General features: G+C 35.5%; 2 protein-coding genes across 2 annotated transcripts in view; both read left to right on the top strand.

Moving 5' to 3' along the window:
- Window positions 1-16,382, top strand: part of hsd11b1lb (hydroxysteroid (11-beta) dehydrogenase 1-like b) — a 178,975-nt gene that overhangs the window by 83,570 nt on the left and 79,023 nt on the right. The window lies entirely within an intron of this gene.
- Window positions 1-16,382, top strand: part of LOC120491915 (potassium/sodium hyperpolarization-activated cyclic nucleotide-gated channel 2) — a 72,183-nt gene that overhangs the window by 47,745 nt on the left and 8,056 nt on the right. The window contains exons 6-7 of the mRNA XM_089131534.1: window positions 12,383-12,529; window positions 13,995-14,235. Of these exons, the coding sequence (XP_088987660.1) occupies window positions 12,383-12,529; window positions 13,995-14,235 (388 nt within the window). The remainder of the gene's footprint in view (window positions 1-12,382; window positions 12,530-13,994; window positions 14,236-16,382) is intronic.

Here is a 16,382-nt window from a genome sequence, read left to right as displayed (position 1 = left end):
GATTAATCGTATCCAAAATAAAAGTTTGTGTTTACATAATATATGTGTGTGTAGTGTGTATAATTATTTTATACATAATACACACACATGCATGCATGTATATATTCAAGAAATATGTATATATATTTATACATAATTTATATTAAATATAAATATTAATATTTTATATATTAATAACACATTTTTCTTAAATATATACGTGCAATATTAATATTTTATATATTAATAACACATTTTTATTAAATATATACGTGCATGTGTGTGAATTTTTATATAGAAAATAATTATAAACACTACACACAAACTTTTGGATGTGATTTTGGATGCGATTCATTGCGATTAATCGTTGCCCAGCCCTAGTATATATATATATATATATATATATATATATATATATATTTACATATATATTTACAGTATATATATATTCATTATCTGCTCATTCTCATGTCTCAAAAAAGGACCAAAATGACAAAAAAAAAAAAAAACTATACAAGTGCGCTATATAAGTTTTCAGAAGCCATACAGTATATTTATGTGAATAATAGGCTATTATTTAAAGGTCATGTTTTATTTTTTCTATGCTACAAGACATTTTATTGCCCCAGCTTAATGTGTAAGTGTGTTGTAAATACAAGTCATTCATAGTTTTATTCATTCTATATTTTAATTTAAATTAGACACTGTAATGCACATTCTGTGCACTACGTTTTTGTTCATAAAAGTTATAAATCTATCAGTTCTGGTTCACATTTGCACCGATTCAAACTATTATTTTACGGTAGAAAACTTGCAAAGTCAGGTTACATTTATTTGTAGAGCACTTTATACAATAGGCTACAGCAGCATCACAGTCATACACAAGAAAATAACAGTATAATATTGCAAAGTATGGTACATTAAACTCCATTCAACTGAAAGCAGCTCTAAAAAAAGACAGTCATTATTCATAATCAGCTCAATTTAGTTAATAATAGTGCAACGTTCATCAAACGACGCAAACAACATTAAGTCGAAGTGTTTTTTTTTGTGTTCCACAGGGAAAATCAAGCTGCATGAGAGTGAATAGGTTAATAAAAGCTGCATGATTTTCATTTTTAGGCTGAGCTGTATCTTATTATGTTCAGACAGTCTGGCACTCTGCACTTTAAAGGCGCGTGCACCTGACCTGAATCGCTTATGTGTTACAAAGATACAATCGCAGATGACTTGACTCATCAAACAGCAAAAGATTACGCTCTCAAGCAGGAATATAAGCAGTCATGCAAACCTGAGCTGTGATATGATGTGTATGAATGACTCAACTTCAGACTTCAGCATCGTATGAGTATTGATCGAGCGGTGGGCTAGTTCTCTCTCTCCATTGATTGTCTAAGTCTTCGCCTCGGACACAGACAGTCCTTATGCAAATGCATAACACACTCAACAGTGCCCGAAGTGGAAATATGCCACATACAGTACGTCACATACTAGTGCTGTTTGCGTCATAGATGTGCTCTACCTCACATTCAGCTCAGCTATGTGCTGCTACTGTTTTTGTTCAGTGTATGTGTGTGTGTGTGTGTGTGTGTGTGTGCATTTGTGAGCATTGCTTATTTTTATCGCTGCTATAAAAGTGTGTTGATGGACGGAGTGCTAAATCTGGAAGGCTGGGAAGCGGCGTGGACACTAAAAGAGATTGACAGTTTGGAACAGGTAGAAGAGAGACGCTGTTCTGCCTTCTTGATGCAATGGAGACACGGACAAGGCAATAGCTTTCTAAAAATAAGGTACTCCAATCTGATTGGCTGATGAATATTAGTTCGCAGTGGTTTTTAGAACTGACAGTGAAGTACTTACTAGATGCTGTCTTCATGTTTTCTAACTTCAGAAGGAATATATATATAAATATATATATATAAATATATATATATATATATATTGTACTCTCAAAATAGAAAATAGTTTCATCTTTTTTATCATACACTAAAAAATAAAGCTTCAAAGAACCTTTCTATGGAAGCTTGTTTCCGCCACAGAATGAAAAATAAAAAAAATTCTGACTTTTCTTCACAATTGCACGTTTATATCTCGCAATTCTGACTTTATTTCTCACAATAGTGTGTTATAAAGTCAGAATTGCGAGATAAAAATCCAGAATTGATTGATATAAAGTTCCAATTGCGTGTTATAAAGTCAGAATTGTGAGATATAAACTATTCTGTGGTTAAAAAGTTAGTGTTTTTCCCCCTTAGAATTGGCCGGATTATTCACAATTGCGAGTTTATCTCACAATTCTGAGAAAAGATGTCAGAATTTCAAGATATAAACTCGCAATTGTGTGTTATGAAGTCAGAACTGCGAGATGTAAGCTCGCAATTGTGAGAAAAAAAGTCAGAATTGTGAGATAAAAAGTCTCAATTCTGTCTTTTTTCTCGCAATTGCGACTATTTTTCAGAATTGCAACTTTATTTTTCAGAATTACGACTTTATTTCTCAGAATTGCGACTTTATTTCTAGAATTGCGACTTTATTTTTCAGAATTGCGACTTTATTTCTAGAATTGCAACTATTTCTCAGAATTGCGACTTTATATCTCTCAATTTTGACTTTATTTCTCAGAATTGCGACTTTATTTCTCAGAATTGTGACTTTATTTCTAAAATTGCGACTTTATTTCTCAGAATTGCGACTTTATTTCTCACAATTCTGACTTGAAATCTCACAATTGTGAGATAAAAAGTCACAATTAATTTTTTATTTTTTTTATTCAGTGCCGGAAACAAGCTTTCAGTAAACAGGTCTTAAAAGAAAAAAAATCTTCTTAGTGAAAAGCATTTTAAAAAAAAGGTTCTTCATGGAACCATCGATGCCAATGAAGAACCTTTGATATCTTTTCTACTTAATGATACATTTGTATATATATTAACTAATTTTGAAGAGTTAAATTGTTTAAATATGTTGTATTAGACAGAAACCTCATGATAGCCTCGTCATTTGATAGAAAATATTTTACACTTTCTTATGAACATTTGATTTTATAATATATATTATTTTATAAATAACTATTTTTATTATTTTATAACTATTTTTAATAACTAAGAAGATTTTGAAAATGTGTTTACCTTCATTACAATGTTGCATTTTCTTTGTTCTGTTAAAAATGTGTTAAGTCACATGTGAGCAAAACTGTTCCCCCATTGGTTAACATTTATGTTCCACTTTTGTTCATAAACTCATGAATCACCATTAATATTACAGTTTGAGCTGGAAAACAAAATGCACCTGTTTCGCAGAAGTGTCACGAAAGCATTTTCAGAGGTCAACCACAGTTATGCTTTATGTTCATCTGTCGCTTTTTATTTCTTAAGACAAGTCAAATCACCTTTATTTATATAGCGCTTTATATATGCTTACAATGATAACAGGAAAGTGTTCAGTGTTAAATCAGTTGTAAAGATCATCAATTATTAAATTAGTTCATTTCATCTATAAAGCAGTTCTGGAAAAAATGGTCATCGTCCGTCTCAGTTCAGTTCTCATTCAACAGCGTCAGATCAACAATATTGTTGAATGTTAACACTATCATTCATATAGTTTTTGGGGCACATTAAATTAAATCTATAGTCAGGAATCAATATGGTGCCCTAGTGTTATAATACTGTCGTTTAGTCCATTTAGGCAGTTTTAAAACACTGAGGTTGAGTGTGTGTTTGAGCTTGGTAAAATTTGCTCATATGTTTTTTTTGTTGTTGTTTTTTTTTGAAAGAAGAGTCTTATTCTCATCAAGGCTGCATTTATTTGATTAAAAATACAATAAAAACAGCAATATTGTGAAATATTATTGTAATTTAAAATAACTGTTTTCTGTGTGAATATATTATAAATTGTAATTTATTCCTGTGATCAAAGCTGAATTTTCAGCATCATTACTCCAGTCTTCAGTGTCACATGACCCTTCACATGAAATCATTCTAATATGATGATTTGAGGCTCAAGTTTCCCAATACTTTTGGCAATATAGTGTATCTAACAGAAGAAATTAAAAGTGACAGTAAAAACATTATAATGTTACCAAAGATTTCAATTTTCAATTCATTTCAAACAAATGCTGTTCTTTTGAACTTTCTATTCATCAAAGAAAGAAAAATATGAAACACTTTTCAACATTGATAATAATCACAAATGTTCCTTGAGCAGCAAATCAGTCTATTAAAATGATTTTGGAGTAGGCCTATGATGCGAAAAATTCATCTTTGATCACAGGAATAAATCACATTTTAATATATATTACGATAGAAAACAGATAACATTTCAGCCCAAACATTTGAACAAACGTGAACTGTGATTTATGATTTCAAATTTAGATGCTCAGAGTTTGTTGCATATAATGCTCAAGACGTACATCACAAAGTCTAAAAAGTCATAAACGGTTGTGTGAGAGCTTGAATGAGTGTGTGATGTAAGCTATTTCAGATAAACCCCTAAACGGCAGGTGAAAACAAAACACTCTGTGCTTGTTGTCTTTGTGTGTCAGTCAGGTGATCTGTTCCTGTCCAACTGATTGGCTCTTAGCCAGAATAAGCTGGTGTGTGTGTGTATTAGACGTTTGGTGATAATTAAGAGTCTGGTTACGCGACTCCGGGTTGTAGATCCCGCAGAGAAGCCGCTCTGGTGCTCGTAGGGGGTCTGGAATATTATTCTGGAAATAACAAGAGAAGAATTTCAATTAGACCTAATGCCTCTTGTGCTGTTGACATTCATTGTGTTGTTTGATTGTGCGTTGAGCAGAAACACAGGCTCTCTCTCCCTCTCTCTCTCTCTCCTGCAGTCTTCTCGGGTTTCACTGAGCTTTCCTTACCGCCCACTGATGCTCTGAACAGCCTGGGGAAACAGGCATGACAAATATCACCAGATCTCAGTCATCTCTTTCTCTTTTCTTTCTCTAACCTTCTGGAATCATTTGTCTCGTCCGTGCAGAACCTCCTAATAACTCTCATAATACACCAGAGTCCCCACAGACTGACGTCCATAAACATTGCGACTCTTTAATTAATGCAGTACTTCATCAGTTTTGCTCTCCCCGAGGATCTCAGGCCTTCAGGATGAAACTGAACAGAGACATCAGGTTCATTCATGCCGGATTTTCACTTGGGTATAAAGATGGTGTCTATGCATCATTTAATATGGCATTTTAATTTATTATATGTATAGTGCTTGAAGTGACCTTGTGTTTACTATAGCTGTGACTTTATGCACACAGGGTAATTGATTACTATGACAGCTGTCACTGAAATTGAGCACGGACTGTTTTGCAAGATGGCTCCTGCCTGTACTGTATATGTGAAGTGGACTGTCTTTATAAAATATGTTCTTATTAAACAGTCTGTACACTTACAAAGTTCTCAATGCTTCGGTTTGCATGTAGGGACCCTCATTATGTTACTGTGTTAGTTTGAGCCTATTTTCTGATATTCTATGCCCTATATACTAGCGTTATAAACTAAACTGTTTATAGAGATAAAACTCTTTACATTCGATTATCATGAATACAAATGCCAGAGAACTGTCGACTCGGTACTAGGGCTGGGTATTGACACAAATTTCACAATTCGATTTCGATTCTGATTCAATTCGATTCAATATTGATTATTTTGGATATCAGTTACAATAAATGGCAAATTTTCTCAAGGTAATCAAATCTCTTAACTAATGCTGTAAACTATGGGAGTCTAGTTGTAGCCTATAGACATCATTAGCCTAATATGAAGGTAATAATTAACTGTTTTGTAGCTACACAAACACTTAAATTACACTTTTATTTATTTTTATAATAAGAAAATATATGAAATATAAACATTTAAATGGTGGCTGCCATAAAAACTTGCCAGATTTATTAAAATATGCATCAAATATTGAAGAACATTAAGATTATAATGCATATGTAATATGGTGTATATATTTAGCAAAATGCTCCTCTCTAGAGTTATTTTTTCTAGCTGACTAACGAGTTGATGTGGGTTTTCTGAGGTAAATATGACGATACATTGATTACAAGCTGTTTAACTGACGTCTTTCCACGGTTGAAACGCTGATTGAGCGAATCAATGTGACATGATACGGATTTCGATAAGTTGTACTCTATCTTTTAACACACTTTCAGATGCTCATTCATGTTTATTTCGCGCTGTAACTGGTATTATTAACCCGGAAGAGAGATCAGCGCTGCTGCTTCTCTTGAGCTGCGCCAGAGCGATCTCACGCCACAGCGCCAAAACGCTATTTATGTTTTTGAATTTCTAAAGAAAATGGACGTAATTTGAAAATTGAGACTTTGTTTCATATCAATAGTAACAAAGGACAAAGATTATTGCGATTTTTTTGGATGCGCGCAGCCGCGATACAGTGTCCCATTCATTCAAATGAAACAGGATGACTAATCGATTCTTGAGATTTAAGAATCGATATCGGTTCATAAAAATGAGAATCGATTAATATCGAGAAATCCATATTTATTACCCAGCCCTACTCGGTACCAATGTGTTATTACACCAAATGTTCATTTTGTGCTGGAGTTGTCCTTTAAAACCATATACTAAAAGATGGTTTTGGTTCCTGAAAACTTAATGACTTTTTTTTTGTGCTGAATAACAGTGATGGACCTTTCTGTGCGAGTTCAGACTCTGTCTAGCTTTGGCTCGGCTCACTGTACCCGCAGGTAGAAATGTGCTTAGTGCTGTAATGAGGTGATTTATTCTAGAATCAGAGTGGTGAATAATACATCTCTGATCCAAACCTGAAATTAGACTTCTTCATCTTTATTTTCAGCTAGAGGACACCAGGACTTCACAACATGGAGTGTTGACACACACACACACACACACACGGAGCTCTCTGGTTTCCATTTATCTTAGACGTGGGGATTGAGGAGCTTGGGTTTTGTTTGCTTTTACTGGAAAATCTATAGTCAGGAATCAATATGGTGCCCTAGTGTTATAATACTGTCGTTTAGTCCATTTTGGCTGTTTTAAAACACTGAGGTTGAGTGTGTGTTTGGGCTTGGTAAAATTTGCTCATGTTTTTTTTTTTTTTTTTTTTTTTTGGAAAGAAGAGTCGTATTCTCATCAAGGCTGCATTTATTTGATTAAAAATACAGTAAAAAACAGCAATATTTTGAAATATTATTGTAACTTAAAATAACTGTTTTCTGTGTGAATATATTATAAATTGTAATTTATTCCTGTGATCAAAGCTGAATTTTCAGCATCATTACTCCAGTCTTCAGTGTCACATGATCCTTCAGAAATCATTCTAATATGATGATTTGATGCTCAAGTTTCCCAGTACTTTTGGCAATATAGTGTATCTAACAGAAGAAATGGTTAGAAAAGTCCTAATGTCTGACATTTGAGAGCAGAATTCCATACTACATTAGTCCCGTATAAAATCATTCTTGAGAAGTGTGAATATTATCGTTTTCATATCTGCGGTTATGTTTCTAATAGTGATCCTACACCACTTTTTTTACAGTTGAAGTTAAACACACACACACACTTCAATGATAAAGCATTCACTTGTATCTCGTCTCGTCTGCTCTTCTCTCGTCTCCTCTTCTCTCGTCTCCTCTCCTCTCGTCTCCTCTTCTCTCGACTCATCTTCTCTCCTCTCCCCACGTCTCGTCTCCTCATCTGTTCTCGTCTCATCTCCTCTCCTCACATCTCATCTCCTCGTCTGTTCTCGTCTTCTTCCTCTCCTCTCATCTCGTCTGTTCTCATCTCCTCTCATGTCCTCTCCTCTCATCCGTTCTTGTCTCCTCTCCTCTCGTCTCCTTTCCTCTTGTCTCATCTCGTCTCGTCTCGTCTCCTCTTCTCTTGTCTCGTCTTCTCTCCTCTCCCCACGTCTCGTCTCCTCATCTGTTCTCGTCTCATCTCCTCTCCTCACATCTCATCTCCTCGTCTGTTCTCGTCTTCTTCCTCTCCTCTCATCTCGTCTGTTCTCATCTCCTCTCATGTCCTCTCCTCTCATCTGTTCTTGTCTCCTCTCCTCTCGTCTCCTTTCTCGTCTATTCTCGTGTCATCTCGTCTCCTCTTGTCTCTTCTCCTCTCCTCTTGTCTCATCTAGTGTCGTCTCCTCTTGTGTTGTCTCCTCTCGTCTGGTCTGGTCTCCTCGTCTGTTCTCGTCTCGTGTCATCTCCTCTTGTGTTGTCTCCTCTCTTCTTGTCTCGTCTCATCAATCCTCTCGTCTCCTTTCCTCTTGTCTCATCTCGTCTCCTCTCGTCTCGTCTCCTCTCGTCTATTCTCGTGTCATCTCGTCTCCTCTTGTCTCTTCTCCTCTCCTCTTGTCTCATCTAGTGTCGTCTCCTCTTGTGTTGTCTCCTCTCGTCTGGTCTGGTCTCCTCGTCTGTTCTCGTCTCGTGTCATCTCCTCTTGTGTTGTCTCCTCTCTTCTTGTCTCGTCTCATCAATTCTCATGTCGTCTCTTCTCGTCTTATGTCGTGTCCTCTCGTGTCGTCTCCTCTCCTCTCGTCTGGTCTCCTCGTCTGTTCTCGTCTCGTCTCCTCTCCTCTTGTCTCGTCTCCTCTCCTTTCGTCGATTCTCGTGTCGTCTCATCTCCTCTCGTCTCCTCTCCTCTCGTTGATTCTCGTGTCGTCTCGTCTAGTCTCCTCTCGTCGATTCTCATGTCGTCTCGTCTCCGCTTGTCTCATCTCGTCTCCTCTCGTGTCGTCTCCTCTCCTATCTTCCGGTCTCCTCGTCTGTTCTTGTATCGTGTCATCTCGTCTCGTGTCGTCTCCTCTCGTCTCGTCTGGTCTCCTCGTCTGTTCTCATCTCATGTCGTCTCCTCTCGTCTCGTCTGGTCTCCTCGTCTGTTCTCATCTCATGTCGTCTCCTCTCGTCTCCTCTCCTCGTCTGTTCTCGTCTCTTGTCTGTTCTCCTCTCCTCTCGTCTCCTCTCCTCTCCTCTCGTCTCATCTCCTCTCGGACGTTGTGTCTCTCTGCAGCGTGTGCATTTCTAAACATTCTCTCTGTTAGACACGCTCTAAATCTGCAGCGGTGCACTGAGTGTGTGTGACTGCTGCTGTCCGCCTGCTTCTGTTCCTCTGCAGGGACAGGACGGGGACCATCCTCTCACAGACAGAAATAGCACACAGATCAGAGGCACAACTCAGGAGAACATGAAGCATTCGAAAACACAAGAAGCTCCAACACTCTTACACAAAAGACAATAGTATTGCTTTAAAAATAGACCACGGAAAAGTCATTACACCATATACATTATATTTTGGCCAATAACATGATGGTAATACCATGGTATTCTTTGAAGGTTCTTGCTATTCCTCGTCAATGCACGGTATATGAATATGACAAAATGTTGTTTTGATGTTTTAATTGGATTTTTAGTAAGACAAGCGTCACTATTAACATTTCTTATACTTTGCTCTATGTACTGCGTAAAAAAAAAAATCTGTATTGATTTTACATCAGTGTTTTACCCATGTTGTGAATTACACATCACATTGTGTTGTGTTTTAGGGTGAACGGAAATATCCATGAACTAAAATTACCAGTAACTTTTCTATTTTTCTATAGATTTTGTTGAAACCTATGACGTATTTAATATTATAAGAACCCCCCAAATGAACTGTGATGTTAGTATGAATAACATCAGCATTCATATAGTAACGATTGAGATCAGTTGCATGTCTTGACCTGTCCTTGTCCTTAACCTCTCACACTGATCGGTAAACGGCTCCATCAACGGCGACTCACTTTTCATTCAATTTGCCTGTAAATGAGGCGAGAGAGGATGTAGTTTGACGTCACACAGGTCTATCATTCCATCTCTATCGCATTGCTTTCTCCTGACTCGGCCATTAAACGCAATTGTCTTAATCGGTCCATCAGTGAACCACTTAGATCAACACTGCTGGCTCTTCAAATGAGGAAAGTGTGACATCTACTCCGTGAAGCCTCTGGATCTTTTTGAGGGTATAGATCCTCTGGATGCTGTTCGCAATAGTCTAAATGATGGACAAAGGAACGTTTTTCACTGCGTATATGAATCCCTACAGTATAATGACTCTGAAAAAGCAGCTTGAACTCCTGTTTTTGCTACTGTACCTTTAAGAGTTCTAAATGTCCTCTGTTGTGATTGGTGCTTTGATCTCTGGAAGTTCTAAAATTCTAAAATCTAGTACTTTGAACTCTTTCAAAAGATCAAGGAATATGTGATTTTTTTTTTCCATGTGACCTCCGTTTAGCAACAATCTTTGAACACTGTTGACCTGAGAGATGCAGCCCACTTTCATGTTGGTATAAAGCTCAACACACAGGCAATTATTCTCACAAGTGTTTGAGGGCGCTTTACAGGTGCTACACACACACGCCTGCGTCAGCATGATGCTGCTGTGCAACAGGGAACACACACGACTGCAGTGCGAACGCCTCCGGTCTGACCTGCTTTCTTTGTTGTTTTGCGTAGATCATCTTTCTGTGTCCGTAAAAACACAGTTTGAGGGATGTTTGGCTCGGGAACCGATGATCTGAGGGTGGGGTTTGGGGTCGTACGTTGTCTGAAGAACAAACACGGACTCTGTGGATCTGGATCTGAGCAATGAGAGAAAACAAGAACGTGTTTTTTACGCTGACATGAGTGTTTCTTCATCAACCTGTCTGGACCTCATAGAAAATACATTTGTTGAAAACACTTGCACACTACACTCTTAGAAGAAAAGGTTCTATATAGAACCTTAAAAGGTTCTATCAGCGCTATATATTTGGAACCCCTAAAAGGTTCTATACACTCTTAAAAAAGGGTTCCTCTGGTTCTATATAGAACCCTGGGGTTCCATACATGGCCAATAGAACATTTTACCAAAAAAAATGGTTCTATATAGAACCATTTTGGAGTTCCATATATGAAGCGGGGGATGGAACCATTTCTGGTTCTAAATAGAACCATTTCTTCTAATAGTGTAGTTTAATAAATTTAGTTTTCTAACAATGGATGTACATTTATCTCAGGATGCTTTTTTCAGCACCATTTTTTTTAATCAAATGATATTTACTTATTTTTATGTTTCATATTTCATCTCGAGCATTTCTGTGACTGTCGTCTACTTGGCAACTGTTATTTTAGCATAATTGAGATACTTTTAGTTTTTAGTCATATTTTTTAAATGTTTTAATGTTTTAAATGTTTAAATGTAAATTTTTTTTATCATCATTATTATTAAGTATTAATTTTTATTTCTGTTTTATTTAGTTATTTTACTACTCAAGTTAAACTAAATGAAATTGAGCAATGTTGATAGTAGTTTAAAGAAAACTTTTTATATTTCATTTGAATTAAGTCAACATTTATTTCAAGGAACAAAAGTCTTTTTTATGTTTTTTTTATTTTATAAAACGATAATATCCATTTTATTAGGAGCAACAGCTATAAGGGACAGTAAAAATGGCTATATGAATCATTGCCACACAATAAATATTGAAATGGTTTGTCTCTATTTCACAATAGTTTATATATTTCACTATTTTATTATCCTGATATAGTCAATATTAACACATTAAATCATTTAAAATGATAATTCACAACTAATGACCGGTTTTCTTGGGTGTAGTTTGACATTTGTGCATTTGACTATATATATATATATATATACACACACACACACACACACACTGTCTTGAACTTTCAACTGTAATTTTTTTAATTACATTTTTAACCCAACATTCGGATTTGTCCATATTTGACCCAACATTTGGGTTGAAACAACTCTTTTGAGCATTTTTTAGAGTGTGTATCCATTCAAGATAAACACACACACACACACACACACACACATATATATATATATATATATACTGTATATATGCATGTATCTTGTAAGCACGAGTGTCAAATGTCAAACTATATATTTAGTGTGTTATTAATGCTTTATCAGTGTTAATTTAAGTGTATATTATTTTTGACTGCTCTGTTTTAGACTACGGTGAACTAGACTCGGCCAAACATACAGTCCACAAAGCTTGATCTTCATTAGTGATGATCTTTGTGAGTTGTCGTGTGATTTTCTTTGTCTAAATATGGAGCGACTGTGATCGTGTCTGCCGTTAAATAGCATTACCTTGGCATGGCTTGTGTCTGTAAATGTTCTGTACTCCACAGGATGATGATTCTTCAGATGTTACTCCGTTTGCTTGTGTTGAAGTCCTGTGAACCTGTGCCTTGCCTTTGAAATGCCCGTCTCACAATTGGCGGTCGTACTTTTTGTTTTGTTCGAGGTTAAAGATTGCTGCCATGATGCTACACATCAGTGCATTACTATTGCTAACAGAATTGATGCATGTTTTGGTTTTAATAAAAATCAACCCCTGGGTTATTTATTCTCTTTTCTCTGTGCAGTACAAACAAGTGGAGCAGTACATGTCCTTCCACAAACTTCCGTCAGATTTCCGACAGAAAATCCACGATTACTATGAGCACCGTTACCAGGGCAAGATGTTCGATGAAGAAAGCATCCTAGAGGAACTGAACGAGCCGCTCAGAGAGGTGAGCTTGTGTTTGCTTATCTGTGTGTTTTGTAAAGGTCTGTCAATGTCTGTAAACATCTGTGGGAAAAAAAATTCCCAGAAGACCCTGCAGTTGTCTCAGAGCTTTCCGAAACAATAAAACTACGCTGAAACGGGAACAGCTTCCAAACTAATTTATGTCACAGTTAACAACTAAATCTCCTCTGTGAATGGCTTCCAGCTCTCACTGTAATGTTGTTTAAGAGAGCGGAACTAATGTTGTGCTATTTGTGTATTGATGTTCGAGTTTGGATATGATCCTTTATGGCTGAATCGCACCAAGAAATGTAAAATGTCATCAAAAAAAACTATATGCATATTTATGGAATCAAATTTTCAGGATCGGTTTTGCCTTTATTTGCCATTTATCTTACAAATTCTTATTACCATATGTCTTATAATTTTGTAAAATGTTACATTTTATATCTCCAATATAATGAATAATTTAAAATATATATATATAATTAAATATTTTTCTGATATTGGCATGAATTCAATTCAGGAAAACAAATACAAGGCAATAATATACTATATATTAATTTTTTCAATGCATATTATTATTATTATTGTTATAATGTTGATATATATATATATATATATATACACATATATATACTGTATATATATTTTGAGTGTGTGTGTGTGTGTGTGTGTAAACACATTACCTTACAAATTCTCAATTCTGTATTCTCAATTTTCTAAAATTTTACATTTTATATTTTAAGTATACAAAAAAAAAAGGAAATATAACTTAAATTCTTTTCTGTTATAAGTGTAGATTAAAATCAGTAAAACAAGTTTGGATATGATCCTTTATGGCTGAATCGCACTAAGAAATGTAAAATGTCACAAAAAAAAAAAAAAAATATATATATATATATGCATATATATCAAATCAAATTTTCAGGATCGGTTTTGCCATTATTTGAAATATGTCTAATAATTTTGTAAAATGTTAAATTTAATATCTCCAATATAATGAATAATTTAAAAAATATATAATTACTTTTTCTGATATTGGCATAAATTGAATATAGCTAAATAAATATGCAGTATATTAAGGCAATAATTATTATAATTATTGTTATATATATATATTTTTATTTTTATTTTTTGTGTACAACACAAGTTTTTTTACCTTACAAGTTTTCTAAAATTTTTAATTTTATATTTTAATACTGAAATATTTTAATATTTTAATATTTTAATATTTTAATATTATAATACTTTAATATTTAATTTAATATTTTATACTGATATATATATATATATATATATATATTTTAATGTATATTGAAAAAATAAAAGAATGTAAATATAGAGTTTAAATTGTATTTTCTTATTTTAGCATAAATTAAATTCAGTACAACAAATGTAAACGCTGTGTATGTGCAATATGTGTGTATGTATTTCTCTCACCCTGCGGTCTTTCCATCTGCTGTCAGGAAATCGTGAACTTCAACTGCCGTAAGCTGGTGGCCTCTATGCCCCTGTTCGCCAACGCCGAACCCAACTTCGTGACAGCCATGCTGACCAAGCTCCGTTTCGAGGTCTTCCAGCCGATCGATTACATCATCCGTGAGGGAACCATCGGCAAGAAGATGTACTTCATTCAACACGGCGTCGTGACAGTGATAACCAAAGGAACTGTGGGGCTGAAACTTTCTGACGGCTCCTACTTCGGAGGTACAAGCCCTCTTGTATTAAGCACATAAATTAGATGGGAATTAAACCATCACTTCACTTAATTAAACTGCTCAAATCCTTATTGAACCTCATAACGTTTTAAATAATTTAAGCCAGATATGGTGTGACCTCTTCCATTTTAGTTCTTTGCATATTGATGTTAAATTAATTGAACTTTAAAGGCAATCAAAATATTCTTCTCTGGCCTGACATTGATATTTAGATGTCATGATGTCACTGTAATTTAAGCACTTGTTATTCTCTAGCCAGTCTTTCTAGTACTAATGTCACAGTCTTCCATCTGCATCCAGTTCTTGATCTAAAATAACTCTTTTTTTATATTTGATGGTGAAGTGTGTAATTTCTGCACTACCAAATGGAATTGCAAATGATATTTTAGAATTTTTTCCAACACATCCACACCTCCTATTGGTCAGACAAACAGGAAGCTCCGCCCCTAAATCTGCTCAAATAAACAAAACAATGTTTTGAAAGCACCAAAGTGTTGATACCATTCCGGAAATGTTCTTTAACCCCTTCGCTGTCTCCCCCCTTTTTGAGAATGGGGGTTAAAATGCACTATTGTTGGTAATTCAAGAATGCTTTGAAATATACCCAAGTTTGGTCTTGTTTTAAAGAAAACACTCAGCAGATTATTGCTGAAGTGAAAACACTTCAAAAAATGAAAGTATGAAAAAGTTATGGAAGTTTAAATTTACAGTAAATCAAATATACTGTACTATATATTTTTTATTTTATATAAAATATATATTTTTACTCTAAAATGACTAATAAAATCAAAGCCATAAATCTTAACCAAGTTATGTTCCAAATTTAAAGTTGATATCACAGAAAATGTAAGTTCCCATGATTTTGTTTAGGCGTAGTACCAAAAATAGCCACCAGGTTGCCATACATTCCATTGGATTTAGATTTACACCCCACACTTTTCTTAAGTGGCCTCTGTCTGCTCCGTTCCTCTCCAATGGTGTCTGCTGATTGCAATACCTCATAAAAATAAGGTAAATACAACTACTAAACACATAGTCAACATTATGAAAAAAAGTGACTACTTCACACAGAGAAGCTGTCAATCATGATGTCACAGCACCGTTTTTATAACATCAAATAACTAACTAAAAACAAACTTTTTTTAAAAACACTTGAAATTACATCAACATGATAGAAACTACAATAAATAACAGAAACTATCTTTGGAAATAGGATATGCGAAGTGTAATTTAATTGTTTAGTTGGTCTCACGTCCCATTGAAAAATACGGGGAGGCGGGGTTTATGACCAATACTAGGACCGGCCACTGGGGGGCGATCGAGACGTTTTGGCTTCACTTTTGAGGGCTTGTGCGGCATCCTTGGTTTCAACACACTACTAACTAACTCAACCAGGCCCCGCCCCTTTATTTTGCGTATGAATTATTTAAATGAGGAATATTATGACATGTTCGTTCCCGGAAGAAAACTCAAGACTACAATGGAGGTGTTTCAGGGAGTTCAGAAACACTGACACCAATATAGAGAAGAACTCCTGCTGGAGAGACTTTATTCATGCTTAAACAGCATCATTACACACTAAAGAAAGCTGAAAATGTAAGACAGCATAATAGGTCCTCTTTGAGTCTCTGACTCCTCTGTAAAGCAGAACTGCAGCAGAAGTCGATGGTTCTGAGCTGGTGGAGAGATCCAGACCCTGTTGAACCCAGAAAGTGTGTGTGCTGAGATGTGCTCTGCTGAGGAGTGAAACACAATCCTCCCGCAGCCTTAAATCCGCATGAGTCAGTCGTTTTTCAGCTGCAGAGGACAGGAGGGTTTGGAAGAGGCTCTCGGCGCGTGACCTTGGAAAGGTCAAACCGATGTCTTGTGTAGCCTGAGATAAAGAAAGAAAAGAGAGAAGCCGTCTGATCCTGTGGGCATTGTGTGGACGGATCAGGCTCAGTTTTACCCGGAGGAAAACTCTATTGCTCTTTTCACAGCTCAGACTTAATGGAGATCTCGTTTCCGTTTCATTTAAGCATCAGACTTGTTGATGTTTCTCCTGAAATTCATTTGGGAGGGAAAAAAATAGACACAAACAAGACAAGTATTAACATGCAGCATAGAGCTATCAAATAGATGTGAAATTTCACTTCA

Source organism: Pimephales promelas, chromosome 5, assembly GCF_988280905.1.
Source record: "Pimephales promelas chromosome 5, fPimPro1.hap1.1, whole genome shotgun sequence".
NCBI classification, from domain to species: Eukaryota; Metazoa; Chordata; class Actinopteri; order Cypriniformes; family Leuciscidae; genus Pimephales; species Pimephales promelas.
This window is presented reverse-complemented; position numbering and strand designations above follow the sequence as displayed.